The sequence below is a fragment of the Anabrus simplex genome, chromosome 5 (assembly GCF_040414725.1).
Source record: "Anabrus simplex isolate iqAnaSimp1 chromosome 5, ASM4041472v1, whole genome shotgun sequence".
Lineage (NCBI taxonomy): Eukaryota > Metazoa > Arthropoda > Insecta > Orthoptera > Tettigoniidae > Anabrus > Anabrus simplex.
Window position 1 is genome coordinate 7,501,367 of NC_090269.1, and position 16,442 is coordinate 7,517,808.

The 16,442-nt window shown below is 38.7% G+C and overlaps 1 protein-coding gene across 10 annotated transcripts in view; it reads left to right on the plus strand.

Moving 5' to 3' along the window:
* The window catches only part of Tlk (Tousled-like kinase), an 883,856-nt gene that overhangs the window by 752,866 nt on the left and 114,548 nt on the right, over positions 1-16,442 (plus strand). For all 10 annotated transcript variants that reach the window (XM_067146736.2, XM_067146743.2, XM_067146741.2 and 7 more), the window contains one exon: positions 2,975-3,122. In XM_067146736.2, coding sequence (XP_067002837.1) covers positions 2,975-3,122 — 148 coding nt within the window. The remainder of the gene's footprint in view (positions 1-2,974; positions 3,123-16,442) is intronic.

Here is a 16,442-nt window from a genome sequence, read left to right on the forward strand (position 1 = left end):
TCCTCAAGGAGGATGCTTCGTATTTCCGCAACATCCTTGGGGTTGGAGACATACATTTTTTGGGCCATTTCAGCAGGAAATCTGAAACTAAAGATATAAATACTTCAATTAGTTATTGATATAATGTTATCAGGCGCACTCAGCCTGAGAGGCGAGGTTCAGAATAGCACTTATTTCTAAAGATATTGATGAATTTTCACACAGAACAAGCTTTTGAGTTAAATGAACCCTTGCAATAAAAATATACTGAAAAAACTCACCTTCAAAATTATGACGTAATCTGGAGCAGTCAGCCTCACAAGCCGCGAAAGTTACAGGCGTGCTGCATGGAGACTGGCAGTCAACTCAGGTACGGTGTCTTATGCACTGCCACGAGTCGGGAAACTATTCGTAGGGGCAGCCTGCTGGGGAGTGAGGTGGAGGGAGGGCATGCCAGAACGTGTTTTCCTGGCCTCTCAGGCCAGCTGCGCCCGACAGAGGGTTAAATATAATTGTTATAAAAACAAAAGATAAATATCTTAATAGTGATCTTACTAGTGATATTTATTTCTCATTAGCAAACATTACATTTCAGTAACAAGCAAGTGTTTTCAAACTGTTGCAAATCACAATAGCAGACTTATTTTTAACCAAAATAACAACAGACACAATGTGCCCATTTCAATTTTCTATTAGTACCAATCACATTATTGTGATTGGTCATTAACAACCCCATTGGCATGTATAGGTTAAGAAAGGGAACAGTAACTATTATTGATCGCTCATGTTGCACCTATTGACAGTGTTTTGTAAAAATAATAAGTTGCCTGGTAAAAATATTCCAGGTAGCTATTCTAATAACCTCATTTTATTTTTTATTTTTAACAAATATGATGGAATATGTCCAGAAGGAAATCAAGAGTAGAAGAACTTTCTGGCAGAATGGAGAGAAATAAGCTAAGATGTAAAACAATTAAGAAGTAAGGATGGAGGTCAGATAGAGGAAGATGGAAGGATGTCATTAACTTCCTGTCCCAGCTAGAGCTGGACAAGGGAAATTGAGCTGGTGATAAATAATCTTGGTAGTAAATTTCTATTTTCATGAGCATATATTGCAGTTGGTAACAGAGCGGAGTAATTACGTGTGCTAGCGCACTACAGTTAAGCTCTGCATTTGGGAGACTAGTGGGTTCAAACCCCACCGTTGACTGTCCTGGGAATGTTTTTCTTTGGATTCCCATTTTCACTTCCAGATGAAGGACGGGATAGTTCCTATCCATAGACTACAGCAGATTCCTTCCACCTCCTCACCAACTTCGTTCACCATCATTCATTTCATCAGCTCTTCAACTGAGGCTGGTGTCAGGAAGGACATCCGGCCGTAAAAACAAGCCCCAACCCCGGATTAGAAAACAGTACTAAGGAGTAGCAGTGATTCCCCAGGCATTATCATCAATAGGGTGGCAGGAATGTGTAGCCAGGTGGGGAATTCTGCTTCAAAAATGAATATGATAAAATCTCAGTTTGTCTCCCCCTGGGCCTAAACATTAACTGAAAAATTGAGTTATTTTAGTGTTATCACGAGCAAGACATAAAAGATTATTTTGAACTGGTGATGATATAGATGTAACAAATACAGTATAGACAATACGCGACACTTACAGATTTAACCTTGCTAAAATGGGAGACAATTCGACGGTGGCGCTCCTAGTGACTTGACCTGAAAAAATCGCGCTAAATTCAAATATCAATGGAAATGTATATACGGAAATGGATAAATAAATTACGTCTAGAAAGAAAGTGTTATTGAGCTATTAACTTGGAAGTTGCTAAAGCAATTCTGGATAAATGAATGAAGAATTAAGGTTATTATTCAAAGACTGAAATTAGACATATAAACAAGGTGTGAAATGGACAGCTGTGAAATAGCTTGATCTTTCATTTATGCATTACTTTTTAAGCTTTAGATTTCAATAAACTCTGATATCTTCCCTCTTTCTCAGAAAGCTGAGTGTGAGAGAGAGACTAATTTTCACCTTAGGCTTCCATGAAGATGTTTGTTCCTGTAACACAGCTTTGAAGTATTATGAGAAATTTCACTTTTTCCCATTTCTCTAGTTCAATTCTTAACTGCTGGATGGCTTAGGCATTAGATGCACTGACCTTCTGAACGCAAGTGAACGAGTTTGATCCCAGCTCTGCCAACCTATTACTATTACATGTACTAGCGCATAGAAGAATCCTTGTAAGTCAAAATTTTAGCACCCTGGCATCTTCCAAAGCTTTAAAAGTACTGTAGTTAGTGGACATCAAATAAATATCATTATTAATTCGTAATGTAAACGCCAACCTGATGGTTTGTATTCAGGTATTTGAGATCTCTGGTGTTGGAGGTGCTTGCTTAAAGTCAATTACATCGCAAATGCAGAAGTACAAAATTGAGTTTGTGAAGTAAGAGAAATTCTGCAGCTGCTGAGTGGAAGCCCTCGTGTGGATTGGACACACGTTCCGACAAGGAAGCTTGCTATGAGACATAATAGAAGGTAGGCTGGAGAGAAACATCAAGCAAGACCATATCCATCTTTCATAGGCGAACTAAAACATACATGTCCACACATGTCACTAACTGAAGGAAAGTGCTCTCTGCCTTAAAAGTTGGAGAGCTTTCATCAGAGGAGCAAACCAGCGAGATGGCTGATATGCATGGGTAAATGGAAGGAACAAAGTTCAGGATTATGTCCACTTCAAATGAAGGTTATCATCAAACTGCAAGCTGCACTTGACTGCTTGTGTAGTAGAAACAAGTGAGAGCACAGGCCAGTTTACTTCACTGGTCACTGTCGCCAAATTAGGGCGTTATTTTCCACCTGTGTTACATGTAGGTCATACTTTCTATTAAAATTTACATTTTGAAATCATCTGTATTTTTAATCATGCAATCAAATTAAAATACTCTTTTTATTTATTTCACCCCTGTGTAATTTTTCTGTTTCAGGCATGCGTTGAGGGAGTACAATATCCACAAAGCATTAGATCATCCTCGAGTAGTCAAGCTCTACGATGTGTTTGAAATAGATGCCAATTCCTTCTGTACTGTTCTGGAATACTGTGATGGCCATGATCTGGATTTCTACCTAAAGCAGGTTTGTTCATAGTGTAGATTTTCCTATCTAGGACATTAATAAGGCATTGTATTATGGGATCAGCAACTCACCTATGTGAAGATGGCTGTATTAGAGGATGTGGTATTTGTTCATTTTCTTTTATGTTTTAATGGTTGTTCTCATCTCTCCTCTCTGTTGTTCATTCTTTTTTGTAACCTTTTGTTCGTATTCCCATTCCTTGCTTTAAATTTACAAGTTATTTATCTAACATCATCTCTTCTTCTACCTGAAGCGTTTCTGCTTATGCAGGTCGTTCACAGATCCTCTTCAAACCTTCTCTTTTTTCTCAGTCTGTTGTTCATCACTGTCTCCCATTATAATCCTCTCTGATTAACATCATCCTTCACCTGATCCCCCCCATCTTGTTCGTGGTCTTCCAATGGGTCTTCTTCCAGATTCTCTCCATTCCAGAGCTCTTCTTGGTAATCTTTCTTGTCCCTTTCCTTTAACGTGGCCAGACCATTTCAGCCTATTTCTCTCCATAATTTCTTTTAGGGGTTTAATCTGTAGCATGTCTCATATTGTTTCATTTCTTATCTTGCCCGCCTCGTTTTACCCAAGATCCTTCGCAGAAAGCGCATCGCTGTCGCTTGTAATCTACTCAGATATTTTTTGTCCAACATTCTGATCCATCGTAATCTTCATATCCATATTGTCAAACTACACAATTATAAATAAGAAAAGACTTCCACTTTATCAATACTTATTTATTTTAATTATTTACTATAGTACCGGTTTTGACCCCCTTTTTTTGGATCATCTTCAGCTGAACAATACATTCACATATGGATCATGAAGCAATGATTGAAATTACTTTGTCTGGGGAATGCCATATAACAACAAATGTTTGATTACATCCAAATGGGGCATGTCAAAACGGGAACTGGCATGTGTGTCACTGTGTGACAATGCAGTGTGTTACGATACATTCACTCCTTCAAGCGAGTTAAATTAAAAAATTAGTATTGTAAAGGTGGAACATTTGACCATACCTTTTAAGTACCATAATTCCCAGTGAATCGACGTGGCAGTACTGTCTAGCTGTGGAGTGTGCTATCAATAGCTGTTGCGATAACATCATTGTCTGTTCTCCAGATCAGGGTATAGAAACTTTGCAGTCCACTGGACCTCACAATGCCGGTTTTGCTACTTTTCTGATTTCAGTAGACTTTTCTTTTATTACTCGTTAATGATTTGGACAAATAGACCTTTTTAACTTACATTTCTTGAAGATATTTGAAATTATGATTACAATCTGTATCTTTCTTGTCTTCATTTTTTCTTCACTTCCTTTTTTTTTTTCTTTACATAAAATTCTGTATACCATTTCTGGGCTGTATCATTCGCTTTTGCAATTTGTTTTATTATTTTGAATCCTTCCAGTTTTTTTCTTTTTGGAGATTCTTAGTATTCTTTTACTGTAGCTACAGTACAGGGTGTGCACAAATGATTGGAGCGCTTTCAAAAAATCCCTGTTTGTTTATTATTTGTTGTAACATTACAAAATTATATAGATGGACAGAAAAACTCACAAAGTTTTTTATGAGCCTACAAGTGCTTGATATGTGGTCCATGAGTGACTCTACACATATCAACTCTATAGTCAAGTTCGTCTCACACCCGACGTAGCATGTCGCTGTCAATTTGACAAGGTGTTGATGATGCCGGCCTGCAGTTCTGTTAGATCAGGCGGTAATGGTGGCGTAGAAACTGCATCTTTCACATAACCCCATACGAAGTCACAAGGGGCAAGGTCAGGAGAGCATGGAGGCCATGGCATGAAGGTGTTATCTTCATTCACGATACGACCAATCCATCTTTCTAGAAGTCTGCTGTTCAGAAAGTGACAAACGTCAACATGGAAAAGAGGGGGAGCACCATCCTGTTGATAGATGAAGTTCATGCTATCGGTTTCCAACTGTGGCATGAACCATTTCTCCAGCATATTCAGGTAGACGTGCCCTGTAAAGGATTTTTCAGCGTAGAAGAAGGGACCATAAACTTTAAATTTCAAGATGGCACAGAAATCATTGAGCTTGGGAGAGTCACGAACGTGCTGCACACAGGTACAGGGATTTTCAGTCCCCCAAATTCGTAAATTGTGCCAGTTAACTTTACCACTCAGAAAAAATGCTGCCTCGTTACTGAAGATAAGGTTGTCACAAAATTCATCATCTTCCATGCGCTCCTGAAAACTTGTACAAAACTCAAAGCAGTTTCACTTTGTCTGCCGGCGACAATGCCTGTAGCAGATGCAAACTGTAAGGGCGCATCTGCATTCTTTTCCTAACGACTTTCCAAACTGTCGAACGAGGCATGTTCATTTCCCTGCTCGCTCGACGAGCTGACTTTTGCGGGCTATGATCAAAAGTGCGTCACACACGCTCAACCGTTGCTTCAGGCACACTAGGCTGGCCTGGTGATTTTCCCTTGCACAGAAATCCTGTGGTTTCGAACTGTTCATACCATCGGCGAATGGAGTTGGATCTTTCCGATACTTAGTTCTAAAGTTTCGTCGCACGGTTGTCACAGGTCGGCTGGAATAAAATTCCAGACCGGCATACTCTTTTTCACTGTTAGTCGCCATCTTTGCAACTGTTGGAGTACAGGACGCATCATGTCTGCAAGATGTTGCAACTGTTGCACTCTCGCGGGCGTTGGGGGAAGCACAATGTATGGAGGGCTACTCAAACAAAGCAAAATTTTGAGGGATACTTGCCTTACAACATCAAACACCATCACCATATCTTTTTTACTGTAGCTATAAATAATTGACAAAACCGCTCAAATCATTTGTGCGCACCCTGTATTATTTTCTACTTGTTTATGTGTTCCTAGACACAAAATGTTTACACATTACATTAAAACCGTGCTGATTGTCGTATTGTTGCTAGTATTACTAGAGGACTCCGCAGCATTCATTATAAATAGGTCAGATAACTCGTATTGATATAAATGTTGTAGTCATATTGCTTTGCCTGCCCTTTTTAATGGTTTTATGAATATTTAATAAGTGCATTATTGTATGGCGTAGTTCTTAGTCAAAAACCAGAGAACTACAGACCAATCAGCCTGACCAGTATAGTTTGTAAAATACTGGAGAGTTTAATATCAAAGTACATCAGAGGGATATGTGATGATAAAAATTGGTTCATGAGGAGCCAGTATGGATTTAGAAAGAAAATTTCTGTAGAAGATGGCGGCGTGTGCAGAAGTGACGCTGAGTGTTATGCGCAGTATTATTATATTTTTGGTGGTAAAGAGTGCAGTGCAGTACTCCAAAAGTGCTACAATCGCTTCAGATAACCCTCCTGGATACCTGGAAAACATAATTCTATTGGAAAAACTATTGGTGAGTGAAAAATGTAGTCTTAACGGTTTGACGTGGTGCAGTGCTGAAAGTCTGGGGATGGCAGCTATAGGTCGGCCTCGGCGAAGTGACGGGAGCGGTGTTGTCAGACTGCCTGTAGATAATCAGCCACTGCTGTGCTTGGCACTTGCCCTAAGTGGGGACATCGAACTAAACCCGGGTCCACAACAGTGCACTATTTGCGGAAATAGTGGTAGGAGGAATCAATTATTTGTCCACTGTAATAATTGCTCGCTAAAAGGCCATAGAACCTGCGCTAAAGTCTCAGTGTCTGAATTCAGAAAAATAAAGAACGGTTCCCGTACATGGTTATGCTGGAAGTGTGAAATGCCGCTGTTATCAGACTCGTTCTTTACAGTTACCAGTGATAAGCCAAGTGACTTAGTGAATAATTCTAAATGTACATATGTAAATAAAAATATATCACTTTTTGCCTTCAATGCGTGCAGTATTATGCGACCTGGACGGTTACAAAATATCCACGCATCGCTTGAAAGCCTTGACCCGACCATCGTATGTGTCAATGAGACGTGGTTGTCCAGCAAAATTAATGACTCAGAAGTGTTCCCTGACTCGCTGATATTGTTCCGTAAGGACCGATCCCACCGCTCTGCAGGGGGAGTTCTAATTGCAGCCAAGCCAGAATGTAATCCAACTCGAGTTCACCACCTGGAGACAGCAGCCGAAGCACTGTGGGTGGAAGTGACGTGCAACAAACGTAAATTCCTTATTGGATCAATTTATCGCGCCCCTAAGTCGTCGCCGGAAATGAACGATGAACTAATCCTCTCTCTCGAGCGTGTGCAACATGTACAACAAAATTACGGTGCCATTTATATTGTCGGTGATTTCAACTTAGAAATTACGTGGTCCAGAAATGCTGCACCTGTTCCAAATAACCCCCTCGCCAATAAATTCCTTTCCGCTTTCTATGATTTATTCCTTCATCAATTAATGTTCGAAGCCACGCGTATTACGCAAACAACACGCTCAACCCTTGATCTTTTCCTAAGTAATATACCACAGTCCGTCCGATCTCTTAATACTATTCCTGGATTCTGTGACCATTAGGCAATTCTCGCAACACTGACCCATATAAAACCATCCCCCAAACTCCATACCAGAACGGTTTATAATTTTTCCCGAACAAACTGGAACGATCTATCCACTTTACTATCCAACCGCCTCCCCGTTCTCACCTCAGATTTCACCGGCAGTACTGACATAAACAAGATATGGAACGACTGGAAGAAAATTTTCTTTCAATGCGTAGAAGAAACCACACCAACAGTAAATATAACCAGCAGACGGAAATCTCCATGGATTACCAAGGAGATAGTGCGAGAAATTCGAAGAAGGGACCGCCTGTACCAGAAATGGAAAAGAAATCCAACCGATTTTGATTGGGAGAAATACAGGCTGGCTAGGAACAAGGCTAAACAATCTATCAGAGATTCCTACGATTCTTACATCCACAGTCTCAACACCAACTCCAAGGAACTCTGGGCTCTTCTCAGAAGTAAAGGTTGCAACAGAGCTCCATCTGTATTTGAACATAACGGTACGGCAGTCTCCACACCACAAGAAATTGCAGACACCTTCAACAGGAAATTTAAAAGTAAATTCTCCATACCTACTGAGGAAGAGAACATGCTATATTCAAGGACAACATCTGCCCCTCTCTTCCCTCTAACCAACCTGTATTTCTCAACGAATGAAGTAAAGGAGAGCCTTCTGAAAACAAGACCTCATGCCGCGACCGGGCCGGACCGAGTGCCAGCAAGAATTCTCAAGAATTGTGCAGTCGCCTTGGCGCCCTCGCTTTGCGCTCTCTTCAACTATTCCATTAATACCGGGTCTGTACCTTTGGAGTGGAAAGAAGCCAACGTAGTGCCAGTTTTCAAAGATGGAGATAAGGAAAACGTAGATGATTACTGCCCAGTTTCTATAACATCAGGGGTCTGTAAATGTATGGAGCGTCTAGTTGCTAAATGTATGTTGGATTTTCTCAAGGAGAGAAACCTGTTGAACTCAAACCAGCACAGCTTCATTCCGGGAAAATCCTGCACAACACTTCTAACAAAAGTCATTGATGACTGGCAGTTCTCTTTGGAGCAGACTGATGTCTCACAAATAGACTGTGTGACTCTGGACTGGAGCAAAGCTTTTGACCAGGTGTCACATCAAAGACTTCTGTTAAAACTTAGCAACTACGGCATTCAGGGTAAACTGCTGTCATGGTTGAGGTCATTTTTGGTGGGTCGAACGCAATGTGTTGTGTACGGAGGAGCCAAATCAGACCAAACCACAATTACTTCTGGAGTAATTCAGGGCAGTGTGATAGGGCCCCTCCTGTACACGATTTATGCTCTCGACTTACCGGATTGTGTAAATTCGACCATGGCGCAGTATGCCGATGACACAGTCATTTACAGAGCCATGAAAAACAGTGATGATATTGTACAATTCCAATCGGATCTGGATAGTATAGCTCTGTGGTGTGAGGTAAATAGATTGTATATAAATATTAAGAAGTGTAAATATATAAGACTAAGCAGAGCTAAACAACCACTCCAGAACCAACCTACTCTATGTGGAATCCAACTGCCAACTTCTAACTCCATCAGACTGCTCGGTAATCACATTACGGACAATCTGAAATGGAATAAACACGTGGAGGAAGTGAGGTGTAAGGCATACCGGGCGCTAGGTTTCGTCCGTAGATGTCTCTCGGGAGGAAGAAGTAAAGCCCTACGAACGGCTTATATTTCCCTTGTGCGGCCCATACTATTATATGGCCTTCCTTCCTGGCATCCAACTACAACGGAAAATATGAGGAAACTAGAAGGTATCCAGCGACGAGCAGAACGTTTAATTAACAAACACATCCCCTTAAACACAGCCAGGTCATTGCCACCAGTGAACTCGTTATGTACACAAATACATGTAGCCTTCCTTAGGAAATCCCTGACAGATAACACACACCTCTCCCCTTTCCACCGCCTGCAGCTCAATTACCGCTCTGTTAAAAGAGGCCAAGGAGTTACTCTTGTCCCTCCCTTCGCTAGAACAACCTCATATTTAAATGGGTTTTACTCAAGGGCTGCTCGTACGTGGAACCTTATACCATCTGAGGTAAAGCTACTTCCTCTTCCTCACTTCCTCCGCGAAGTAAAGAAAATGTATATGTAAATATAAACCTATATGTGATGTATATAACTTGTATAAATTAGAATTGCAAGAAGGATGGGTGCAAGTACAGGTGTATGTGGGCGAATGTGTATGCGTGTGTGTGTGTGTGTGGGAGTGGTAGTGAATGAGTGTGTATACAGGGGTCTGAGTGAGAGTATAAATGGCTGGGTGTTCTTACTCTAATATTTTCAGGATAAATCAAGATAATTATTATTCTAAGGGTACAGTGTTTGTAGTGTAAATATGTATATTTAAAATTGTCTACATAAGTTTGTATATAAATATTCAGTAGAGTTTATGTACACATGTGGAGATGGAGGCACTTCCGTGTATGTGGGGCTTGCCCTTTCTCCATCTACCACCCCTAAATTGTACATGTACAATTTAAGGAAAATAAATAATAATAATAATAATAATAATAATAATAATAATAATAATAATAATAATAATAATAATAATAATTGGATTCAGGTCAGATTGCATAGCCATAGATCTTTCCAAAGCCTTTAATAGAGTGGAACATGGAAGATTATTAAAGAAATTGGAGGGAATAGGATTGGACGTAAGGGTTACACGTTAGATAAAAACATTTCTAAATTCAAGGGTTCAGAAAGTCAAAGTAGGAAATAATGTATCGCAGGAAGAGAAAGTTTGGAAGGGAATTGCACAGGGTAGTATAATCGGTCCGTTACTTTTCTTAATGTACGCAAATGATTTAGGGAACAATATAACATAAAAAATAAGATTGTATGCAGATGACATAATTGTTTATAGGGAAATAAATAACATTGAGGATTGTTCAAAATTACAAAGGGGCCTTGAAAGTATCCAACAATGGGTTGAAGAAAATAATATGAAGGTTAATGGAGGCAAATCAACTGTTACAACTTTTACAAACAGGAGCTTTAAAACTAAATTTGAATATACTTTGGATGAGGTAGTTATCCCAAAAGATGGCAAGTGCAAATACTTAGGTGTGAGATTTGAAAGTAATTTGCACTGGAAGGGTCATGTTGATGACATTGTTGGGAAAGCATGCAGATCGTTACATGTCATAATGAGACTACTTAAAGGATGCAATAAAGAATTAAAAGAAAAAAGTAAGTTAAGTATGGTTCGTCCATTATTAGAATATGCAAACAGTGTTTGGGATCTTCACCAAGAATACCTAATAAAAGAAATAGATAGTGTGCAGAGGAAAGCAGCAAGATTTGTAACAGGGAATTTCAGGAGAAAGAGTAGGGTAACAGAAATGTTAAAGGAACTTGGGTGGGAAACTTTAACTAAGAGAAGGGAGAAAACTAGACTTATAGGATTATGTAGAGCCTATACAAGAGAAGCAGCATGGGGAGATATCCGTGAGAGGCTTCAGTTGGAAAATAATTATATCGGCAGGACAGACCACAAATATAAAATTAGAAGGAATTTTAGCAGAAGCGATTGGGGTAAATTTTCATTCATTGGGAAGGGTGTGAAAGAGTGGAACAGTTAACCAGGAGTAGTGTTTGACCCTTTTCCAAAATCTGTACAGATATTCAAGAAGAGAATAAACAGCAACAGAGAAAATAAATGAAGTGTTACTGGGCATTCGACCAGTGCAGGTTATTGTAAATAAAAAAATGTGTGTGAATAAATTAATTCCATCCCCTGGTCTAAAGAGTTTGGACAGCCAAAGTAGGGGACTGCCTGTAGGGGTGAAGTACAGTGGGGACTTTGAGGACCGTGGGACCGCTATGGTAGCTGTGAAGGCCCTTCTGGAACTCTTAAAAGTGGTGGCAAAAGGGGCTCTGGTTAAGACGCAGCAGGTCTTTATGCTACTTTAGTTCCAGAATGGGTAAAAAAATAATAAATAAATAAATAAATAAATAAATAAATAAATGCAATGTAAAGTTTAATCTTATACCAGTTGTATAGTATCATTTGAAGTAATTCCACATACTGTATATCAGTTGACTATATTTGTAAGTAGTACAGGTGATATTATAAGTAGAATTTTGTAAACAATATAAATTTATTAAGGATGAGCTGTCTGTTTAATAGAAAAAATTGTTAGCGTAAATTGTATAATATTGTATTGTAGGAAAATTTTCTTGTTAATTTAATATTTAGTGCTTGACAATAATATATTTTAGTGTACCATTTGCCACCGAGGTAGACACCTCATTTGCAAATAAAGAGATTTTGATTTGATTTTGAATTCATCCCTTCTGACATCATGCCGTCTGTTTGGTAAAAATCTACTTATATACAGTAGAACCTCGATAATTCGAAATCGGTTAATTGACAATCCCTCTAATTCAAAAAGCTCTCGTTCCCGGCAATATGAGGTACAGTTTTGCGTGCTGTTTAATTTAAAATATAGATAATTCGTAATTATGGTCCCATTACCGAAATTCAGACTTTTAATTCAAAACTGCCTTTACATTTTAAAAAAAATTTACGGAGTAATTAAAATTTGTCCATCTCATGATAGAACGTTTCTTCTGGAACGTGCAGGGGTAGCTTTCTGCACTTTTTCTCACTTCACTTTGTTTTAAGTTTGTTTCATATTTGTTTAGTTCGAGTGAAGTCTTAATTCTTTTTGTATTCAGCATGTTAGGGAACGCCACAATATGATGTAGCAGGCAGCATGCCGAGAAGCAGAATCCGTGAACACTGGCGATTCCTACAGTTGTCGAAAAAGCTTGGCTCATATAATAAATTCATATGCATCAAACATTATTGTCAATGCCGTTGAAACTGCATTGATTTTTTAATGCCAAGCCCAAAGGGGCCTAGGGTTTTAAAGAAGAGAAGTGCCAGCGGGGAATTCATTGCAGTGCACATGGAAGCGAGATACTTCCACTCCTCTTCATAGGAAAGTTTGATAAGCCACGATGTTACTTACCATGTAAGTACAAGGCATCTAAAAAATGCAAACAGTACAGTAATTCAAGAAATAAAGCATTTGCTCAGGGGAGCCAGCATAATTTTTCCTTTTCTTTGAAATGTGTGCTTTAATTTTTCCTTCCGTTGTGTGAGGTTATGTTTGCCAGTGATTTGTCCAAGTGCATTAATTGAATAATGGAAATGCACCTTTTTGGATACATTTCAGAAATATGATTTTCCATGACATTTGAAAGGCTTAAACTGTGAATCAAGGTGGTAGTTAAATAGACTATAGGCAGCTGAACAGCCACTTCAGAGGGCTGTTGTTTTATCACAACATACGAAATTGGCATCTTTTTTAACAGTCGGTCAGCTTTGCTTTTTCTCATCCTCTAACAGGAGTATTCAAGGAGGCACATTTCTGTTTCATTATAAAGATTGAGCTGTTTATTGCTCTACCCCCAAAAAAGGTTTTTCTTGGGTGCATTGACTCAACGCTCCAGAAAATATAATCGTGTGAACTTTTGACATGCAGCTTGATACTGCGGTTTTAGCCAAGGACATTCTAATAATTTTTATGTTTGGACAGACACCTACATTGATATCCTCTTTTTATAACTTGTAAGAGCCATCAGTATCCTGATTTTTCACCATACAGGTTTGAGTTTGAGGCTGATGATGCCCTTAATATGGGCGAAACATGTCCCTTAACATTTTATAATAATATATAGTTTCTAAAAACGATCTCTTTGTATTGAACAGGTGGATATTGAAAAATAACAACACTTGTAACATACTTTGTATTTACGTACATTTCAATACGCACCCAACGTGAGAATTATAACGTGTAATACCAGTAGTCTCGTGTTTGGGAAAGTGTGATAGCATTTAGACCTGTTATTGACAGTATCCTCAAAATTGTACCCATCTTCTTCTCTAACAAAATGTGAAGGACACAGAATGCGTGAACTATTTTTGCATTTTCATAAGTGTGAACGAAGACTTTGATGGTCCATATTTATTACCCACACTGAACAGTATTGAAAATGATCCGCTGAAAAGCTCGGAGTTTTGTACCACTCAACCCGGTATGTGTGTAAGATTCAGCAGAAGCGGGTGTACCCGCGCGTACACAAAGAACACATTTTACTCCTGAGTGACGTACGTACATAAATTAGGCCTACTGTACTTACGTATCCAGCTGACATATTGGTGTATATTGTATACGTTCATAAATGAATTGTGTAACAATTTACCTAAATTAGGCATAATGGTTTGCAGGACATTTGGTTATAGAGAAGAAGATAGCTAGACGGTTTACAGATGATGAAAAGTTAGTTTATTGAGAAAGTTGATGCTAAACCGCACATGAAATGTGCAAATCACCCAAATATTGGACTTTCCTGTGACAACTTTAAACATAATTGTAAGTGACGTGTATAGTTCGAGTTTCTAAGAACATTCTTCCTTGAAATTTTACTGTGTTGGTGTTCTTAAAATGTATTATTTCATGAATTATAATTTTTAACACTTGTTTCTTTGTTTTTATCGTAATTATTTCTACATTCAAACCTAACCTGCAATTTAACAGCGAATTTGTTTTTCATTCTTTTTAGCGCGTTCCCTCTTTATGATGTATTTTTTCGGTCCCCACAATGCCGTCCTAACCAGTTTTGGCTGTGCAGTAGAACCTCGATAATTTGAAATCGTTTAATTCAAAATTCCGCCTAAGTCGAAGAAGCTCTCGTTCCCGGAAACATGAGATACAGTTTTGCATGTTATTTCAATTGTTTAATTCGAAATACGGATAATTCATAATTCGAAGTACAATGTCGACCCCATTACTGAAATTCAGACTTTTAATTCGAAACTGCCTTTACATTTTAAAACAATAGTATGTTACAGAGTAATTTCAACTCAAAATTTATCCGCTCCGCGTCATAATAGAACGCGCGTTCCGGAACGTGGAGGGGTAGCTTTCCGCACTTACACTCACTTCGGTGGGTCTACAGTGGGCTTCATGGTTGCTAAGTTGAATGAAATAGGAATTATTTTGTATTCAACCTTTTAAGGAACGCCGTAATATCACGCAACAGGCAGTGTGCGGGAAAACAGAATCCGCGAACACTGGCGATGCCGACAATTGACGAAAAAACGTGGCTCATATAATAAATTCATAGGCATCGAACAATATTGTCATTGCCGGTGAAACTGCATTGCTTTATTTTAATGCGAGCCCAAACGGTCTTATGGTTTTAAAGGATATATTGCCAGCCGGGAAATCGTACAAGGGTGAGGGATGGGGGTCATAGTAGTGCATTGTAATGCACATGGACGCGAGATACTTTATCCCCTCGTCATAGGAAACTTCGATAAGCTACAATGTTTTAAGGGCGTCGGGCACTTTCCATGCCAGTACAAAGCAACTAAAAATGCAAACGGTACAGAAATCCAAAAAACAATGCATTTGCACAGGGGAACTGGTGTAATTTATCCTCGTTTTTGAATGTGCAATTTTTTTCTTTCGTTGCGTGAGGTTATGTTTGTCAGTGATTTATCCAAGTGCATTATTTGAACATTGTAAATGCACCTTGTTGGATTAATTTCGGAAATATTTTTTTCCATAGTATTTGAAATGTTTAAACTGTGAATTGAGGTGATTGCAAGTATTAATGGGTCTTAGAATACTTTGTGACGCAGCAGGTGTTTACATTTCTGAAGTACGAGAGAAGTGCTAAGGCGGGAAATCGTACAAGGGTTAGAGTCATAGGAAAGTTCTATTTTAAGGGCATCGGATACTTTTTGTGTAAATACAAGGCATCTAAAATGCATACAGTTATAGTAATCCAATTAATAAAGTACTTGCATATGGAAGCCAGCATAGATTTCTCCTTGTCTTGGAATCGTGCTTTTTTTTTTTTTTTTTTTTCCCTTTTCTTTTTTCCCCTTTCTTTCATTGCGTGAGGTTATGTTTACCAGTAAGATATCCGAGTGCATTATTTGAATACTTTAAATGCACCTTCTTGGATACATTTTGGAAATAGTTCTTTTTTCATGGCATTTGAAACATATAGTGTGAATCGAGGTTAACTGCATGCAGTAACGGGCCTTAGAATATTTTGTAACGTGGCAAGGGTTGGTACTTCTGAATTGCAAATTGGCGGTTAATTCGAAATCACTTAATTTGAAGTCCGATCTTTCAGTCTCAACAACTTCGAATTAACGAGGTTTTACTATACTTCTCCTAACAATTCGTTCCATATGGCATATGCTGCTTGGTATATTTCCACAATGATGGGACCAACAGCAGCCGTTAGCCGAGTTTTTCATTCACATGCCCCCATTTTATACATTCGACTTCATTGACCCGGGGCCATTTTTGGCCTTGAGTAGTCATCTGGAAGTCTATGACTAGAGGCCGATTTGTGAGCTGGAATTGATTCTGAAGGGATCACTTTGAGTTATGTCATGTTATGAGGAGATAATCTGTTTGAGTCTTGTGTCACGACTGGTGTAGGTTACGAGATGGAGTAGGTCTCTTCTTGAAGTATATGTTGGTCATATATAAGCTATTACATAAAATCAGCTTCATGGTCCGTATCGCACTTCAATAGATTCACAATTAAGTATTTATTTATTTTCCACCTAGTCGATACAATGATTGCTTAAGGCAATTTTTAATGGTCAAAAGTGGTACATGTTTCGTATATTATCAACATCTTCAGCCACATAACACTGTTTAGATGAAAAATATATAAAATTGACAAAGTAATGCTTTAGAGGAAGTGTCCTTAAAATTAACATAAGATTGACAAGATTAAAAACAAACAAATAACTCAAGAGAAAATATATAAATTATTTCTACAATA